The following is a 16,330-nucleotide window of genomic DNA, read 5'->3' on the forward strand; positions in this document are numbered from 1 at the left end:
ACGCTATACCCAGTGGCAATCTGACAGGAAATTTTGGATTTGGCTAATGCCTGGAGAACGTTACCTGCCATCTTGTGTAGTGCCAACTTTGAAGTACGGAGGAGGTGATGTTAGGATATGGTGGTATTTGTCACTGTTACAATGTGCTCCCCTTATTGAACTAAAGATAAACGCAAAATGCGGTAGGATATGAGAACATTTTACAGTATTCTGTACTACGTATAGTTCGTAGACGATGACTGATTTTATCAGCACGGCAATGCACCATGTTATAAAGCAGCATCTGTAAGACAATGGTTTTTGGAAAAAAGCATTCCTGATATGGACTGGCTTGTCGAGCGTCCCGACCTGAACCCAGTATAACACTTTTGGTATGAGTTATAACGTCGCCTTCGCTCCAGAGTCCAGCGCACGATATCACTGCCTTCTCTGGTTTCGGCTCTTGAGGAATAATGGGCTTCCATTCCTCCACAGACATTCAGACACCTCATTGAAAGTGTCTCCAGCAGCGTCCAATCCGTCATAATGGCGAAAGGCGGGCACATCACATATGAATGTCCACTAATAGGTGTTCGGATAACTTTGATCAGATGATGTCGGTCCCATTACAACTGGCTGCGTAAGTGAGTTCAAAGGTCGGAGGAAGACAAGACGTAAGACCATATCTAATAAAGCACACCGGTGTTCAGACTAAGGTACAGGGTGATGACAGTTTTAATTTATATGGAACCAATTAACTAACTGTAACAACCAGTATTACGAGGATAAGTCAATTATTATCCGCAATTTAGTTATATTCTTGTTTATTTTGGTAGTACTGTCGTTTTACGTTGATGACGCATGCTTTGTTTATTTGTTGTTATATCTTTGCAATTTTCAAACTGCTAGGTTAGTTTCGTTATCGCTGCCGTGCTGTTAATAATGGCTGCTCCGCTATCTATTTGCACCAAAGAAGAGCAATGTTCAGTGATCTGTTTTTTATGGTCGGAAGGCGTACCAGAGGCCGAATTCATCGAAGACTTTCGGTACAGAACGAGAACAGTGTTTGGCCACAACGAATGGATTGAAAAATTGCCGGCCGGAATGGCAGAGCGGTTCTGGGCGCTACAGTCTGGAACCGCGCGACCGCTACGGTCGCAGGTTCGAATCCTGCCTCGGGCATGGATGTGTGTGATGTCCTTAGGTTAGTTAGGTTTAAGTAGTTCTAAGTCTAGGGGACTGATGACCTCAGAAGTTAAGTCCCATAGTGCTCAGAGCCATTTTGATTGAAGAATTCCAAAATGGTCGCACAAGTGTTACGCACGATGAAGGAGCCGGACGACCGTTTACCGCCACAAATGAAGAAACCACTGAGCGTTCACGTGAAATGATTCTCTTAGAGAGCGATTAACTATTGACGAAGTGGCACATCGTCTTCAAATTAGTCACGGATTTGCCTACGAAATCATCCACAACAGACTTGGGTTTCATAAAGTTTGTGCAAGATGGGTCCCAAGACAACTTGTACAGTTGTATAAACAAACGCGCTTGGACATCTGCAAAAAACATTTGGATCGCTATGGTAACGAAGGGGACAACTTCTTAGACAGGATCATTACTGGTGATGAAACGTGGATCCATCGATACGAACCGGAGAGTAAACGGCAAAGTATGGAATGGAAACATCCAAATTCGCCGTGCAAGAAAAAGTTCAAGACCCAACCGTCTGCAGGGAAACTGATGCTTACGGTTTTTTGGGAGGCACAAGGTGCAGTACTGGAACATTATGGGGAAAGGGACAAAACAATAAACAGTGTACGTTACAGTGAGATGCTTACTGCCAGGCTAAAGACTGAAATTCGAAGCAAACGCCGAAGATTGCTATTAAAAGGTGTTGTGTTGTGCACGACAATGCCCGTCCGCAGACTGCTGCTCACACTGCTGAAACGCTCCAGGAACTCAAATTTGAAGTACTGGATCATCCTCCATATAGTACCGATCTTGCCCTCTTCTGACTATTGTTTGGCCCACTCAAACAGGCATGAAGGGGCCGTCGAACTGCCTTGGACGAAGCAGTGAAAGAAGCGGTGCATTCCTGGCTCGCAGCTCAACTGAGAATCTTCTTTTATGAGGGCATCAGGAAGCTTGTACAACGATGGACCAAGTGCGTTGAAACGCAAGGAGACTATGTCGAAAAATGATGTTCTTGTAAGTTTCCTATTTGATTACAATAAAACTTTATAACTACTTTGCAGATAATAATTGACTTACCCTCGTATCTAACACATAAAGTAATGGGTCCATAATTGGACCCCATAGTAGTAACTTAAATACGAGGCCTGTTAAGAAAGTAAGCTCCGATTGATTGCCAAATTGAAACCACAGTGAACATCAGAAATGTTTTACTTGTAACAATTAGCTACATCTTTCAGCTACTTCTCTACGTAGTCGCCGTTCTGACTTAGACTTTTGTCATAGCGTTGTACCAACTTTTCAATAGCCTCATCATAGAAGGCAGCCGCCAGTGCTTTCCGCCAATTCTCCACGCTGGCCTACACCTCGTTGTCTGTGTAAAAATGTTGTCTTCAAAGACAGCGGTTCATGTGACCAGAGATGAAACTCAGGGGGAGACAATTGCGGACTGTATTGTGGGTAATCTCACATTTCCATTTGAAAACGATGCAGGAGCATCTTCATTGCCCCTGCAGAATGCGGCTGAGAATTGTCTTGAAGAAGAAACAGCACGACAGTTATGTAATGTTAGCTGCATAGCTTCAGGCGAAATTTCTCACCAGGCCCTCGTACTTGGCGGCAGACACTATTTTCTAGACATCTTTACGCACTCACTGCGAGCTCAGAAATGTGAAGAGCGACGTGATGCTAACTGGGGTTATACTAGAGACACTACCGAACACATCTGTGCAAAGCTTTATCGGATTTTCATAGTCGTTTCCATTTCGCGACCGATCGGAGCTTACTTTCTGAACGCCCCTCGTAAATTGCACCAAAAGAATGGGGACTGTCTACCTCGTTCAAAAATATGACTATAGTCGACCATGAGTGGAAGTGAGCTCACTACCAATTTAAGAAATTATCACTTGTTAATGCTGAGAATGTTTGTAAGCTATTTGTTTATTTGATAATTATGTAATACACCTCATCGAGAACAATATCATAGTCAGCATCATTCAAGTACTACTACTATAACCAAAGACAAATTCCGCCATTCAGATCTCAATTATTATTGTAAGTTCATACGGTATATGCAGCTCGTACTGCATTTACTCTATTTCTGTACTGATAACATAAGAGGGGCATGCCATCTACTGGTTGCAAAATATCATAGACAGCACAACAGAACTAAAGGAACTTATTTGAAACCCCATAATGTCTTCTACTGCGAAGCATAAGTTTGAAATTTGGCTCAGAGGTACCTTCCTATAAAATGGTGCAAAAGCGCGGCGCCCTGCGACGGCACCCTTCGATGCGGCGACTCTTCAGACAGCAAAGTGTCGACACGCGCGAAAAAAAGGCCACATCTCAAAAGTTCATGTGAGATTAGGGTTAATAATGTCACACTGACACCACATTTCACCACATTCTGACCAACTCCACCGTGAATGTGTCACACGATGAGGAGGTCGATAGACCCCGTCCTACCCACAATTGTACCCCCTCATTTGCTGCCTCCGCAGTGGAGGTTAGAACCACGACACCTGGCGTTCAAATCTCGCAGTTTTTTCATATGTTTGGTTCAAATGGCTCTAAGCACTATAGGACTTAACATCTGAGGTCATCAGTCCACTAGACTCAGCACTACTTAAACCTAATTAACCTAAGGACATCACACAGATCCATGCTCACGGCAGGATTCGAACCTGCGACCGTAGCAGCAGCGCGGTTCCGGACTGAAGCGCCTGGAACCGCTCGGTAACAGCGGCCGTCTCATATGTGTGGCAAAGGAAAACATTTCAGACACACCGCCGGTCAGAATCAACACGAAAAGACCTTATAAGGTGGTTTAAAGGGTGTCAATGATACCACCTCTTTCCCTGAGGCGTTGATGGCCACACGTTTCGCGGACTAAGACGACAGCTCGCAGTGCGATGAGCGACAGGAAGATGTTCGTGACAACTTTTGACACTGCTGATACTCTCGGACGTTTCAACCTTTATCTAAGGACAATGTGGGGCAACTTCCCCATTGAACATGATTGTACCCGTTTGGAGTGCAGTACGACCGCAATTTTTATTCTCGGGTACAGCTCGAAACTGCTAGGGACCATTCAAAACCATTCGACGAAATTTGAGCGCGATCGAAGCAGTAAAGAATACTTATGCTTTTTCAGCCCTCCTGTGAAGAATTCACACCAATTCAACCTGGTGGCTGCTCTGGCGCCTACGGGTTTGGCAACCCCCTCGACAACCTTGAGAGCGGTTTGTCTGGCTTCAGGCGCTAGAACAGCCGCCAGCCTGTACTAATGTCGAAGTTTCTGACAGGTACATTTGTAACGTGCTCAATAAAGTCGCGTGGGTGGTACCGAGGATGTTGCGAAACTGGAGGATCTTAGAGGGATCCTTTGCCGTTTTATTCACGGATCTGTTACGGTTGCACTGCCACATGCTCACGCCACAAGAGTGCGGAAAATAGAAGTGTTGCAAACTTTACTGCTTCAGATCACGTTCTAATTTCGTCGAATTGTTCTGAACCGTCCTTAGTGGTTCCAACCTGTATACGAGAGTAAAAATTGTGGTCACGCTGCACTCCAAACGGGTACAATCGTGTTTAACGCGGATGCTGTCCTACAGTGTCCTTAGATGAGAGCAGAAACATCCGAGGGTATAAGCAGAGTCTAAAGTTGTCAAGAACACCGCACTTCGAACTGTCGTTTTCGACCTTACACCTCACATGAACTTCTGAGTTGTATCCTTCTTTCCGCATGTGTCGACACCTTCCTGTTTGAAGCGTCGCCAAGCCCGAGAGTGACGTCGCAGGTTGCCAAACTTCTGCATCGTTACAGAGGAAGGTTGTAGGCAGCTTTGAGCAAACTTTTGAACTTACGTCTCTTAATGGAAGACAGTTAAGGTTCAAATGGCTCTGAGCACTATGGGATTTAACTTCTGAGGTCATCAGTCCCCTAGAACTTAGAACTACTTAAACCTAACTAACCTAAGGACATCACACACATCCATGCCCGAGGCAGGATTCGAACCTGCGACCGTAGCGGTCGCGCGGTTCCAGACTGTAGCGCCTAGAACCGCTCGGCCACTCCGGCCGGCGACAATTAAGGGGTTTGGAATGAGTGATCCTTTAATTTTGTTGCACATTGAAGGTTGTAAGTTCATATCTCGTAATACAGCCCTTTGACAAATTTAAATATTTTGCTGTCAGTAACAGAAAGAGAGAGACTGAATCATAGGTCTTGATTACGTTATTCACTGTATACACTAAAAGAAGCATGCATGTAATTTCATATGAAACTGTTTGTAGCTAACAAAATGTTTATAATAACAGTTTAAATAAAGGAAATCAAAGCCTTTAACACAGAGTCTACTGCAAGGTCTTCGTAATGCCGTTTAAGATTTCTTCGACGATCTTATGATTAGAAGAATGAATAATTAATTACTCATAGATAGCCACTGTAATCATGCTAATTAAATACGGGGCGTGTTAGTGGTATCTAGAATCGCAGTCTTTCAAATCACAGAAGTGAACATTTTGAATGTCTCCGGAAACTTGCAGCGAAAATCGTACAGTAGGTTTATTGGGACTTTTTGTTCAGGACATGGACGTAGGTTGGAGACGCCATAGTGAGTAGATGCGTGTAGCAGGACAGGTATTTTGGAGGCGCCACAGTGAGTGGATGCATGGTGTAAGGACTCGGTGGGTAGTTATACTGTGATGATTTTGCGATTGTTCAGTAAATCTGCTGTTTATATAGAACTCACGGCTATCTGTTTTGCCAGCTGAGTGAAAATAACGGAAGCGCAGAGAATCTCTTCGCTCTACATTTTAGAAGAGTTATTGTACGAACTCAGGACCAGAAGGCGACAGGTGAAATGTTGCATATAATGTTGATGACCCAAAGTGTATACGGAGAGAAAGTGTCGAAAAACTGTAAATAAAAATATTCCGGTAAAGCTTTATATGAGGTGGTAGACGGGAGAATGAAAGCAAGCTAGGAGGTCCAAATCCTCTCCAATACACATGAACGATCCCGACTGACAGTGTTCTTACAGAAGTATTACAGAATTAGACTTAAAAAAATCTAGGGAATTTGTCAGCAGAGAGAAGTTTAATGTTTAAATACGGGACAGAAGATAATAAACAAGTCGATTTCACTTAACATAACTATATCATTTATTCATACCGTTGGTATGGTAACTTAGTGAAACGGAAGGAGGTCGAGAGCAAAGAAGAGGAGATGGAGTTTTATTGAGAGGAGACCAAGATTTTATTCGAAATAGCCTAGCTTTGCACATTTGCCGCAAGCCTGCTCCTTGTCACAACGCTTAGGTACAGCTACATATTCTTTAACTATTTCTGACCGAGTGATTCCAATTGGAATCACCAAATAATCTGGTTTGTGGAGCACATATTACGCAGCAAATGTTCCCAGATGGAATCATAAGATGGAGTTCTGTTTTCTGCCAACAGATTGTAGCACCTTGTTGGTCGATAATAATCGACTGTTAGGTCTCAATCTTTTGTTGTTTGTTGACATGCGCATGGCGTTCCTGTTTCGGTATGCAATTGCAACTTTGTAAAATAATAACAGGTATGCATTACATTTATAAATATTAGCTTTTATCGCTTTCTGTTGCTTTAGAATTAGAGAATAATGTGCTTATATTCAATTTCCACAATGAGAAAACAATGATTCCATTTGGAATCAGTAGGTTTTTGTCATGTGCATACTTTAACATACGCTGATGTTGTTTACTGTCGATTAGACAGATATTTAGTTTCTGCTATCCACTTTTATCACTTCTAAATGGGTTATAAGAACAAATATTACATATAACCTGAAGAAGATACTGCTAATGGTTACTTTTAGTGATATTAGATTGCAATTTGTAGGTTATAAGTTACGATGTAATTACTAATTTTATATGCTTTATTTGTAGGTAAGTCGCGGTCACTGACAGATGCAGAAATTGTCGCAATTTTGGAAGGCGATATATCTGATTTTGAAGATGCTGACTTTGAAGAAGATCAGGAATCTAATTTGGAAGCTAGTGTTCAAGAGAGAGTTTTTGGTGATGAAGATCTTGCTAATGAAACTGTAAATATAGACTGTTTAGATATTCCTATGGGAATTCACACACTGAATGACAATTAAGGGGAAGAGCTAGATGAGACTCCCCTCGCTGCACGTCTTGAAGTACAAAATTCAAGTGATCTACATGTATGTCAGGTAAGAAGCAGACGTCGGCTACACAAAAATATGGAACCAGTAGATGTGGCCTATCAGTACACAGTTACTGATCCGCCAAATGAAGAATTAACCCCACTGAATTACATTGAAAAATTTATTGATAGCACCATCATTCAGAACCTAGTAGATCAAACAAATCTATATTCTACGCAAGAAAAAACAGGGTAGTCCATAGACACATCTACAATTGAGGTGTCACAGTTTCTTGGAATCCATATTTTAGCTGGAGTTGTTCCAATGCCAAAGTATAGGATGTACTGGGCTGCTTCTACCTGTTATGAGCCTATAGCAGGAACTATGTCACGAGATCGATTTTGTAAGTTGAGGACTTATTTACACTAAACAATAATGATAACATGGTACCAAGAGAACACAAAGACTATGGCAAATTGTCCAAAATTAGACCTTTTGTCGATCCTCTGAGAAATATATATTTTTTTAAATTGAGCCAGAGGAGTACAACTCAGTAGATGAGATGATGATCTCGCTGAAGTCTCATACATCTATGCTGCAATATATGAAGAGCAAGTCACACCGATGGAGAGTGAAAGTATTTTCACGGATTGGAGTAAGTGGCTTTGTGTATGATTTTGAAATATATGTGGGTAAAGGGACAAAAGTGGAAGATGGCCCTTTAGATATGAGTGGTAATGTCATCATGAGGCTTGTAGATAATTTGTCTAAACATCAAAACTACAAATTATTTGTTGACAATTGGTTTGCCTACTATTATTTGGCTATGGAGCTAAAGAAGCTGGGAATCTACATGGTGGGAACTCTGTCAAAGAATCGACTGGCAGAGTGCTCTTTGCAAACAGATTGTTCTTTGAAACAAACTGGTCAAGGGTCTAATGATTACAGATTAGAGACAAATGAGAACATCATGTTGCTAAAATGGTTTGACAATAAGGGAATCCACCTTATTTCTTCATATAAAAGTCAAGAGTCCCTTGAAGATGTAAGACGATGGTCAGTTGCTGCTAAGCAATACGTCAATGCCCCTAGACCTGCCATAGTAAAAGAGTACAACACTTTTATGTGGGGTGTTGACCTACATGACATGCTAGTACAACTCTAGGGAACAAATTTCAAGGGGCATCGGTTCTACCTCAGAATAATATTTCATCTTGTCAACATGACATGTGTTAAGGCGGTCTGTTGTACAGAAGACATTGTGGACAAAAAATGTAAAATACAGACCACTACTTGATTTTGTCAGTGATATTGCAGAAGGTCTTTTGAAGAGGGGTAATGCAGAACCAAAAAAGAGAGGGCGTCCAGCCAGTTCATCAAGTCCAAATCCAACGAAGAAGAGGAGAACAGGTAAAGCGAATCGTCCAGTTGCTAATGTACACTATGATGTTATAGGCCACTGGCCAGAACACCTCCCTGACAAAGTAAAACGTAAATTGTGGATAACAAGCTATTCTAGGATGAAGTGTATGAAATGCAATGTCTCAGTTTGCCTTAACAAGGATACAAACTGTTTCAGGGATTTTAATGTAATATGTTGATTGTTGCCACGTATTAACTAAAAAAATGTTGCTGTAACAAAAAATTCAAATTTCCATAATTTAATGTGTATTTTGTAAAATGTGCGTAGTTTTGCTTAAATAAAACGTGAACTGTCAAAAGGAAAAATGTTTATTTTTTTGCTCTCGCATGCCAGCCGAAGTGGCCAAGCGGTTCTAGGCGCTTCAGTCTCGGACCGCGCGACCGCTACGGTCGCAGGTTCGAATCCTGCCTCGGGCATGGATGTGTGTGATGTCCTTAGGTTAGTTAGGTTTAAGTAGTTCTAAGTTCTAGGGGTCTGGCCTCAGATGTTAAGTCCCATAGCGCGCAGAGCCATTTGAATCATGTTTTTGCTCTCACATGTCACACCATTGTTCCAATGATTTCAACTGGAGTCATTTCAAAAATCTTACACCAAAATATATTTTTCAAAAATACGATTAAAATTCTTACTCACTGTATCCTAAAGATCACATAAATTGAAAGAAAAAAATTTTCAGTGGTAGAATATAATTCAGGTCAGAAAGGATTAATGGTCAGTGTTTCGAACTGTATGTAGACCCTGACTCTTTGGAGTACGAGTTGACGAACCCTGGGGGAGACCTAAATTATGTTTTTAACTGGCCGCTTCCCCTTTGGTCCTGTCTTGAATTGTATTGCTACTTCTTCCTTAAATTCTTCCTCTGAAATATTTTTGCTCAAGTTGATCTCGTAAAGTTCTTGTAGGAAGTCCTTAAGTGTTAATGTAGCAGGTGTCTGATAGACAGCCAGAAGTAGTCTAAGTGTTCGGAGCTCCTCACACTTGTTATTCTTTAGCTGTGCAGTTTTCTCATGATTTTTTTCCATCCTCTTATGTCTCTACTTCCAGAATCACTGTATTTGCTGTCGACCTAATGGTTCAAATGGTTCAAATGGCTCTGAGCGCTATGAAACTTAACATCTATGGTCATCAGTCCCCTAGAACTTAGAACTACTTAAACCTAACTAACCTAAGGACATCACACAACACCCAGTCATCACGAGGCAGAGAAAATCCCTGACCCCGCCGGGAATCGAACTCGGGAACCCGGGCGCGGTAAGCGAGAACGCTACCGCACGACCACGAGCTGCGGACTGTCGACCTAATGGCCTCGATTTTGATCTTATCTTGTCTAGGGTTGATAGTCTTTGTTAGGGTTTCTCTTACAGCCTTTACGTCGTGATTATTTGCTGATTTAAACAAAATTACACTTTCTGTTTGTCTTTAGCTTGTTCAATGTGTTTTTCAACCTTCCTTATTGGTTTATGTGTTATGCCGTCTGCAGTGACTGCCGCAAAAGATAGTGGAACGGGCTTGTTTTCTATTTCAAGTCTTTGATTCTCTTCTTTAAGGTCTGTTGTTTCTTCCTCCAGGCGCTGGATTTGTGCTGCGAATCTGGGGCATTGGCAACGGCCAGTTCTTTCCGCACTCTGTGAGCCTCTTTACGAAGTTGTTCGTTTTGGTCTACTAGTTTACACCGTGTAAGAGCAAACGCCCATATTTTATTTCGTACATTAGCTGAGATTGCAGTGGTTGCCCTCTTCTGTCTTAGTTCGCTTACAAATTCAGGCAATATGTCATCAATTACAGCGATCTTGTCTGCTGTTGTCGCATCCAAGTGTCATATCCGCAGAATTACTTCGCCTCTCTACACCAGTATTACGTGCGTTATTTTCACCCCTTGACGATGTGGCGCTACCACTGCTGGGAATTGCTGCGGTTGCTGCCAGCTCGGGTCACTGAATTTTTCGTGTCTACGCTTAAACGTGGAGACGGAGTCGGCAAAGTCAAAGAAATGCGACACACACGTCTTAGGTTTTTCAGTGTGCGAATTGTTGAGAGTTAGCGTCGCCTTTGTGTTGACATAAGTCTTCTATGAGTCTAAACAGGCTTCTAAGGTCCACTCGCCTCCCACAATAATGTTTATTAGCAACAGCAGCAGTAGTAGTACGGAGGTATGCTGTCTGCAAGGCCATCGTTTGGTTTCGTTCGCTGAGACAGCCGTTTAGATGCGCGAGGCGAACAAGAACAGCTGAAGGCTGCTAACGCGTCGGTTGCCGTTGCCGTTCACGGCGAAATCGGTGCATTGCTGCGAGGCAAGGCGTGGCGCGGCGTGCTGACGCGTGAGAACCGACTGGCTGATGCGAGAGACCGACAAGCGCAGGGCTGGCGGAAGGGCGGCGAGCCCTCCGCTCCCTCGGTGTACAAGCGCCCCGACGTATGAATAACCACAAAACTTTATTCACTCTCCGTATGTAAATCACAATACCTAACGAGTAAGCAATAAACATACTGAATGAACTTTTCACTCTGCAGTGGAGTGTGCACTGCTATGAAACTTCCTGGAAGATTAAAACTGTGTGCCGGACCGAGACTCGAACTCGGGACCGCAACGTCCGTTCTTCCAGGAGTGCCAGTTCCGCAAGTTTCGCAGGAGAGCTTCTGTAAAGTTTGGAAGGTAGGAGACGAGGTACTGGCGGAACTGAAGCTGTGAGGGCGGGTCGTGAGTCGTGCTTGGGTTGCTCTGTTAGTAGATCACTTGCCCGTGAAAGGCAAAGGCCCGGAGTTCGAGTCTCGATCCGGCACACAGTTTTAAACTGCCAGAAAGTTTAATAAACACACTGTGTGAAAAAACACTCCCGGCACATGCGGACGTAAACACCAACTGTTCCTGCTCAGTTTTAACCTAAGAAAACTGCATCGAAGTGCGGAGCCACGTCACGGTGTTACCGGCTTGGCAGCCATCTTGGGTGCGAAACGGAAATGTTCAACCTGGTGCATAATTCGGACGATTGCCTTCAATGCTCACGGCGATTTTGCCTGATTGGCATACTGATTCTGGACCCTATGGCGTTCGAACGAAAGCTTTTTGGTCGCCCTCTATGTATAATTGTGTGTGTGTGTGTGTGTGTGTGTGTGTGTGCGTGTGTGTGTGTGTGTGTGTGTGTGTGTGTGTGTGTGTGTTCAAAATGGTTCAAATGGCTCTGAGCACTATGGGACTTAACATCTGAGGTCATCAGTCCTCTAGAACTTAGAACTACTTAAACCTAACTAGCCTAAGGACAACACACACATCCATGCCCGAGGCAGGATTCGAACTTGTGACCTTAGCGGTCGCGCGGTTCCAGACTGAAGCGCCTAGAAGCGCTCGGCCACACCGGCCGGCTCTGTGTGTGTGTGTGTGGTGTGTGTGTGTGTGTGTGTGTGTGTGTGTGTATGTATATGTGTGTGTGTGTGTGTGTGTGTACGTGCGTATGTGTGTGTTAATGCGGGCGTTCGCAAATGATACTGTGTTTATAGGAATTCACAACGCCAGGAAACCGTAGCGCATTGTAGGAAGACTGCAGAGAATTAATTGTTGTTGCGGCGGCTACCAGCTGATTCTCGCCCTAAACTGATGTGACTCAGTGCCCGTAAACAGTCGGAAAGTATTCTTATTATTTGATTACACAATCTGACGATTGTTCACTAGAAATTGTCGTTGGAATTACATAACGAGTTGTGTATATCCGGAGCTATTTAAATTGAAACGACGACATAACTAGGAAAAACTGCCAGACTGAAATTCCTTCGAGAAATCCTAAGGAAATACGTTTCATCCACGAAGGAGGTCGTTTACAAAACCATCGTTCGGCCGATTCTTACATTCTGCTCATCAGACTGGGGTCCTTGTTATGTTGGGTTAGTAGCGGCGATATGTACAATCCGAAGAACATCACCAGGTTTCATCAGGGTTCGTTTAATGAGCACGAGGGAGTGAAGAAGATGTTCATCCGACTCCAATGGTAGTCACTGCAAGACAGGCAATGCACGTTAACTCAGAGATCTACTGTTACAATTTTGCGAGCGTACGTTCGAGGAAGTGTGAAGCAGCGTGACACTTCCTCCCACATATCGCGAAATGTCCATGACAGTAACATCAGAGGCGTTCTAACTCTTACAGAGCATAGAACAAGGCACAGTGGAAATGATAGTGTTACACTGCGACATACAACGAAGGTGGTTTGCCAAGTATAGATGTAGATGTAGGTCAAGGGGACAATAACACCATTACCTTATTGGGGTGAAGAGGTGTAGCCCAGTATAACGTTAGAAAAGTAAAGCTGTTGTCCCATTCTGCTCAAGTAAGTTTTCAATGACTGCAAAGCCGAGGGGTATTTTCTTCCTATTTCTATCAAATCGACAGGGCCAGATGACATTGTCGTTATGACACTCGAATTGTGTACTGAAAGAGTGGATGTTCAATTTTTGTCTACCTATTATGATTTACATTTTTCATGGTGCCGCAAAAGAAAAGTCAGCACAAAGCTGTGACGATTCGTAAATTAGACGACAGCTATTTTCGTTTTTCAGCCATGCCCAACAAGAACAACCACCCTGTCCCCGCTTGTTAGAGAAATAAAAGTAAAGTGTGTCCGATGTACCAATTCAAAAAGATTTTTTATGTGAGATAATGAATAAATGTTTAGCTTTCTAGGTAACAAGGGCAACATAACGAAGAAACATTTTTTCTTTATTGTTTTAAGGTGGATGGAGCACCATAAATGAATCGAAAAATGGAGTCTGCACAGGAAAAGGCACGGCTCGTTTCTTGGTTTGTTGAAACGAAGTCAGATACCCAGGTTCAGAGAAATTTCCAAACGGAATACGGGAAACCACCATCCTCTCAGGCAACAAAAAGAAAATGGCACAGGAGCTTCATGGAAACAGGAAGTGAGAATCTGAGGCACCACATAGGCAGGGCAAAGAGAAGTGACGAAGATACGCAGATAATTCGACAGGTTTTCCAGCGTTCACCACGGAAGTCTGTTCGTAAGGCATCAAAAGAACTGGGAATCCCTGGTACGACAATGCACCGGATACTCTGAGAGCGTTTTTATCTGTTCCTCTGAACTTGGGTGTCTGACTTCTTATCAATAAACCAAGCCATTCACTGTGTCTTTCCCTGTACAGAATCAATTTTTTGATTCATTTGTTGTGTTACAGCCACCGTTCAACAACAAAAAAGACTTTTTTCAGTTATGTTGCTCACGTCACTTGTAAAGGTAAAACAGTTAATCATTATCTAACACAAAAAAATGTTGTTGAGTTGGTGCATCAGCCAAACTTTTTTTCTCAAAGTTAATTAAGGTCGAGTCTTATGACACTGAAATTATAACTTACCTTTTGGGACACCCTGTACAATAGAAGATGTGACAGTGCTGTCAGTGAGTGGTACCGGTGAATGGAAAGATTGAAAAACAAAAACTAAACTATAATCAATTCTTGAGTCGGTTAATTGTAACAATTGAGGAAAAATTCTATGAAAAGGCGTAGTAGCGGCTCGTGCGGGCTAAGAAAATGGGTCTTGAACATGCCCCTATGGTACCACAGACACGTTCTGTAATGAAGTGCAGTGCGTACAATGTATTCACTAGCATGTCAGAAAAAAGATCAATGAATCACAGTGTACCTGTAAATACACTAGTGGCCATTAAAATTGCTACACCACGAATATGAAGTGCTACAGACGCGAAATTTAACCGACAGGAAGAAGATGCTGTGATATGCAAATGATTAGCTTTTCAGAGCATTCACACAAGGTTGGCGCCGGTGGTGACACCTACAACGTGCTGACAGGAGGAAAGTTTCTAACCGATTTCTCATACACAAACAGCAGTTGACCGGCGTTGCCTGGTGAAACGTTGTTGTGATGCCTCGTGCAAGGAGGAGAAATGCGTACCATCACGTTTCCGACTTTGATGAAGGTCGGTAATGCGGAACGCCGTGCTGCATCCCAACGGCCTCGTATCACTAGCAGTCGAGATGACAGGCATCTTATCCTCATGGCTGTAACGGATCGTGCAGCCACGTCTCGATCCCTGAGTCAACAGATGGGGACGTTTGCAAGACAACAACCATCTGCACGAACAGTTCGACGACGTTTGCAGCAGCATGGACTATTAGCTCTAAGACCATGGCTGCGTTTACCCTTGACGCTGCATCACAGACAGGAGCGCCTGTGATTGTGTACTCAACGACGAACCTGGGTGCACGAATGGCAAAATGTCATTTTTTCGGATGAATCTAGATTCTGTTTACAGCGTCATGAGGATCGCATCCGTGTTTGAGGACATCGCGGTGAACGCACATTGGAAGCATGTATTCGTCATCGCCATACTGGCATAACACCCGGCGTGATGGTATGGGGTGCCATTGGTTACACGTCTCGGTCACCCATTGTTCGCATTGACGGCACTTTGAACAGTGGACGTTACATTTCACATGTGTTACGACCCGTGGCTCTTCCCTTCATTCCGTCCCTGCGAAACCCTACATTTCAGCAGGATAACGCACGACCGCATGTTGCAGGTCCTGTACGGGCCTTTCTGGATGCAGAAAATGTTCGACTGCTGCCCTGGCCAGCACATTCTCCAGATCTCTCACCAACTGAAAACGTCTGGTCAATGGTGGCCGTGCAACTGGCTCGTCACAATACGCCAGTCACTACTCTTGATGAACTGTGGTATCGTGTTGAAGCTGCATGGGCAGCTGTACCTGTACACGCCATCCAAGCTCTGTTTGACTCAATGCCCAGGCGTATCAAGGCCGTTATTACGGCCAGAGGTGGTTGTTCTGGGTTCTGATTTCTCAGGATCTATGATCCCAAATTGCTTGAAAATGTAATCACATGTCAGTTCTAGTATAATATATTTGTGCAATGAATACCCGTTTATCATCTGCATTTCTTCTTGGTGTAGCGATTTTAATGGCCAGTAGTGTAACAACTAATTAAGAGAAAGCTGTCATCTCTAAATTACAACACTTTCAAACGACAGTGAAATGTATAACTAGTAAATGAAATGGAAAACCCCTGTGAGACAACGTACCTTACCACTCAGGTGCGTGTCATTGGTAAAAGATACAGTGGCCGGCTTGGTTACTTTGAACAGCCAGAGCGTAAGGTTCTTGTCAGGGATGCTCCTCAGGTCCTTAGGGAGCGAAGGGCGGAAGGCGACGCGGACCCACAGAGCAGCAGCCTTCACCCGCAGTTCTGGGCCAGCTCCTTGCCCTTCCATTTCTTGAAATCGAGAGAATTCAAGAAGGGTCTGGCCATTTAAGGTGTGACCCGGAAACATAAAGAGTACAGTTGTTAGTTGTCTGGACACATGAACTGTAATTGTTATTTTTATTGTCTAAATAGAGACAGCAAGTAAGTAAAAAAAAAAACATATATGATCGTGCCCAACGTAAAGTATTGAGGGACTGGAAAAAAAGCGCAGGTGACGCCTGTATATAAGAAGTGTAGAAAGACGGATCCTCAAAATTACAGACCAATATCCTTAACATCGGTTTGTTGTAGGATTCTAGAACATATTCTCAGTTCGAATATAATGAATTTC

General features: G+C 43.3%; 1 protein-coding gene across 1 annotated transcript in view; it reads right to left on the reverse strand.

Moving 5' to 3' along the window:
• Nucleotides 1-16,066, reverse strand: part of LOC126470703 (inhibin beta chain-like) — a 30,540-nt gene extending 14,474 nt beyond the window's left edge. The window contains exon 1 of the mRNA XM_050098705.1: nt 15,818-16,066. Coding sequence (XP_049954662.1) covers nt 15,818-16,066 — 249 coding nt within the window. The remainder of the gene's footprint in view (nt 1-15,817) is intronic.
• Nucleotides 16,067-16,330: the final 264 nt, after the last annotated feature.

Source organism: Schistocerca serialis, chromosome 3 (genome assembly GCF_023864345.2).
Source record: "Schistocerca serialis cubense isolate TAMUIC-IGC-003099 chromosome 3, iqSchSeri2.2, whole genome shotgun sequence".
NCBI classification, from domain to species: domain Eukaryota; kingdom Metazoa; phylum Arthropoda; class Insecta; order Orthoptera; family Acrididae; genus Schistocerca; species Schistocerca serialis.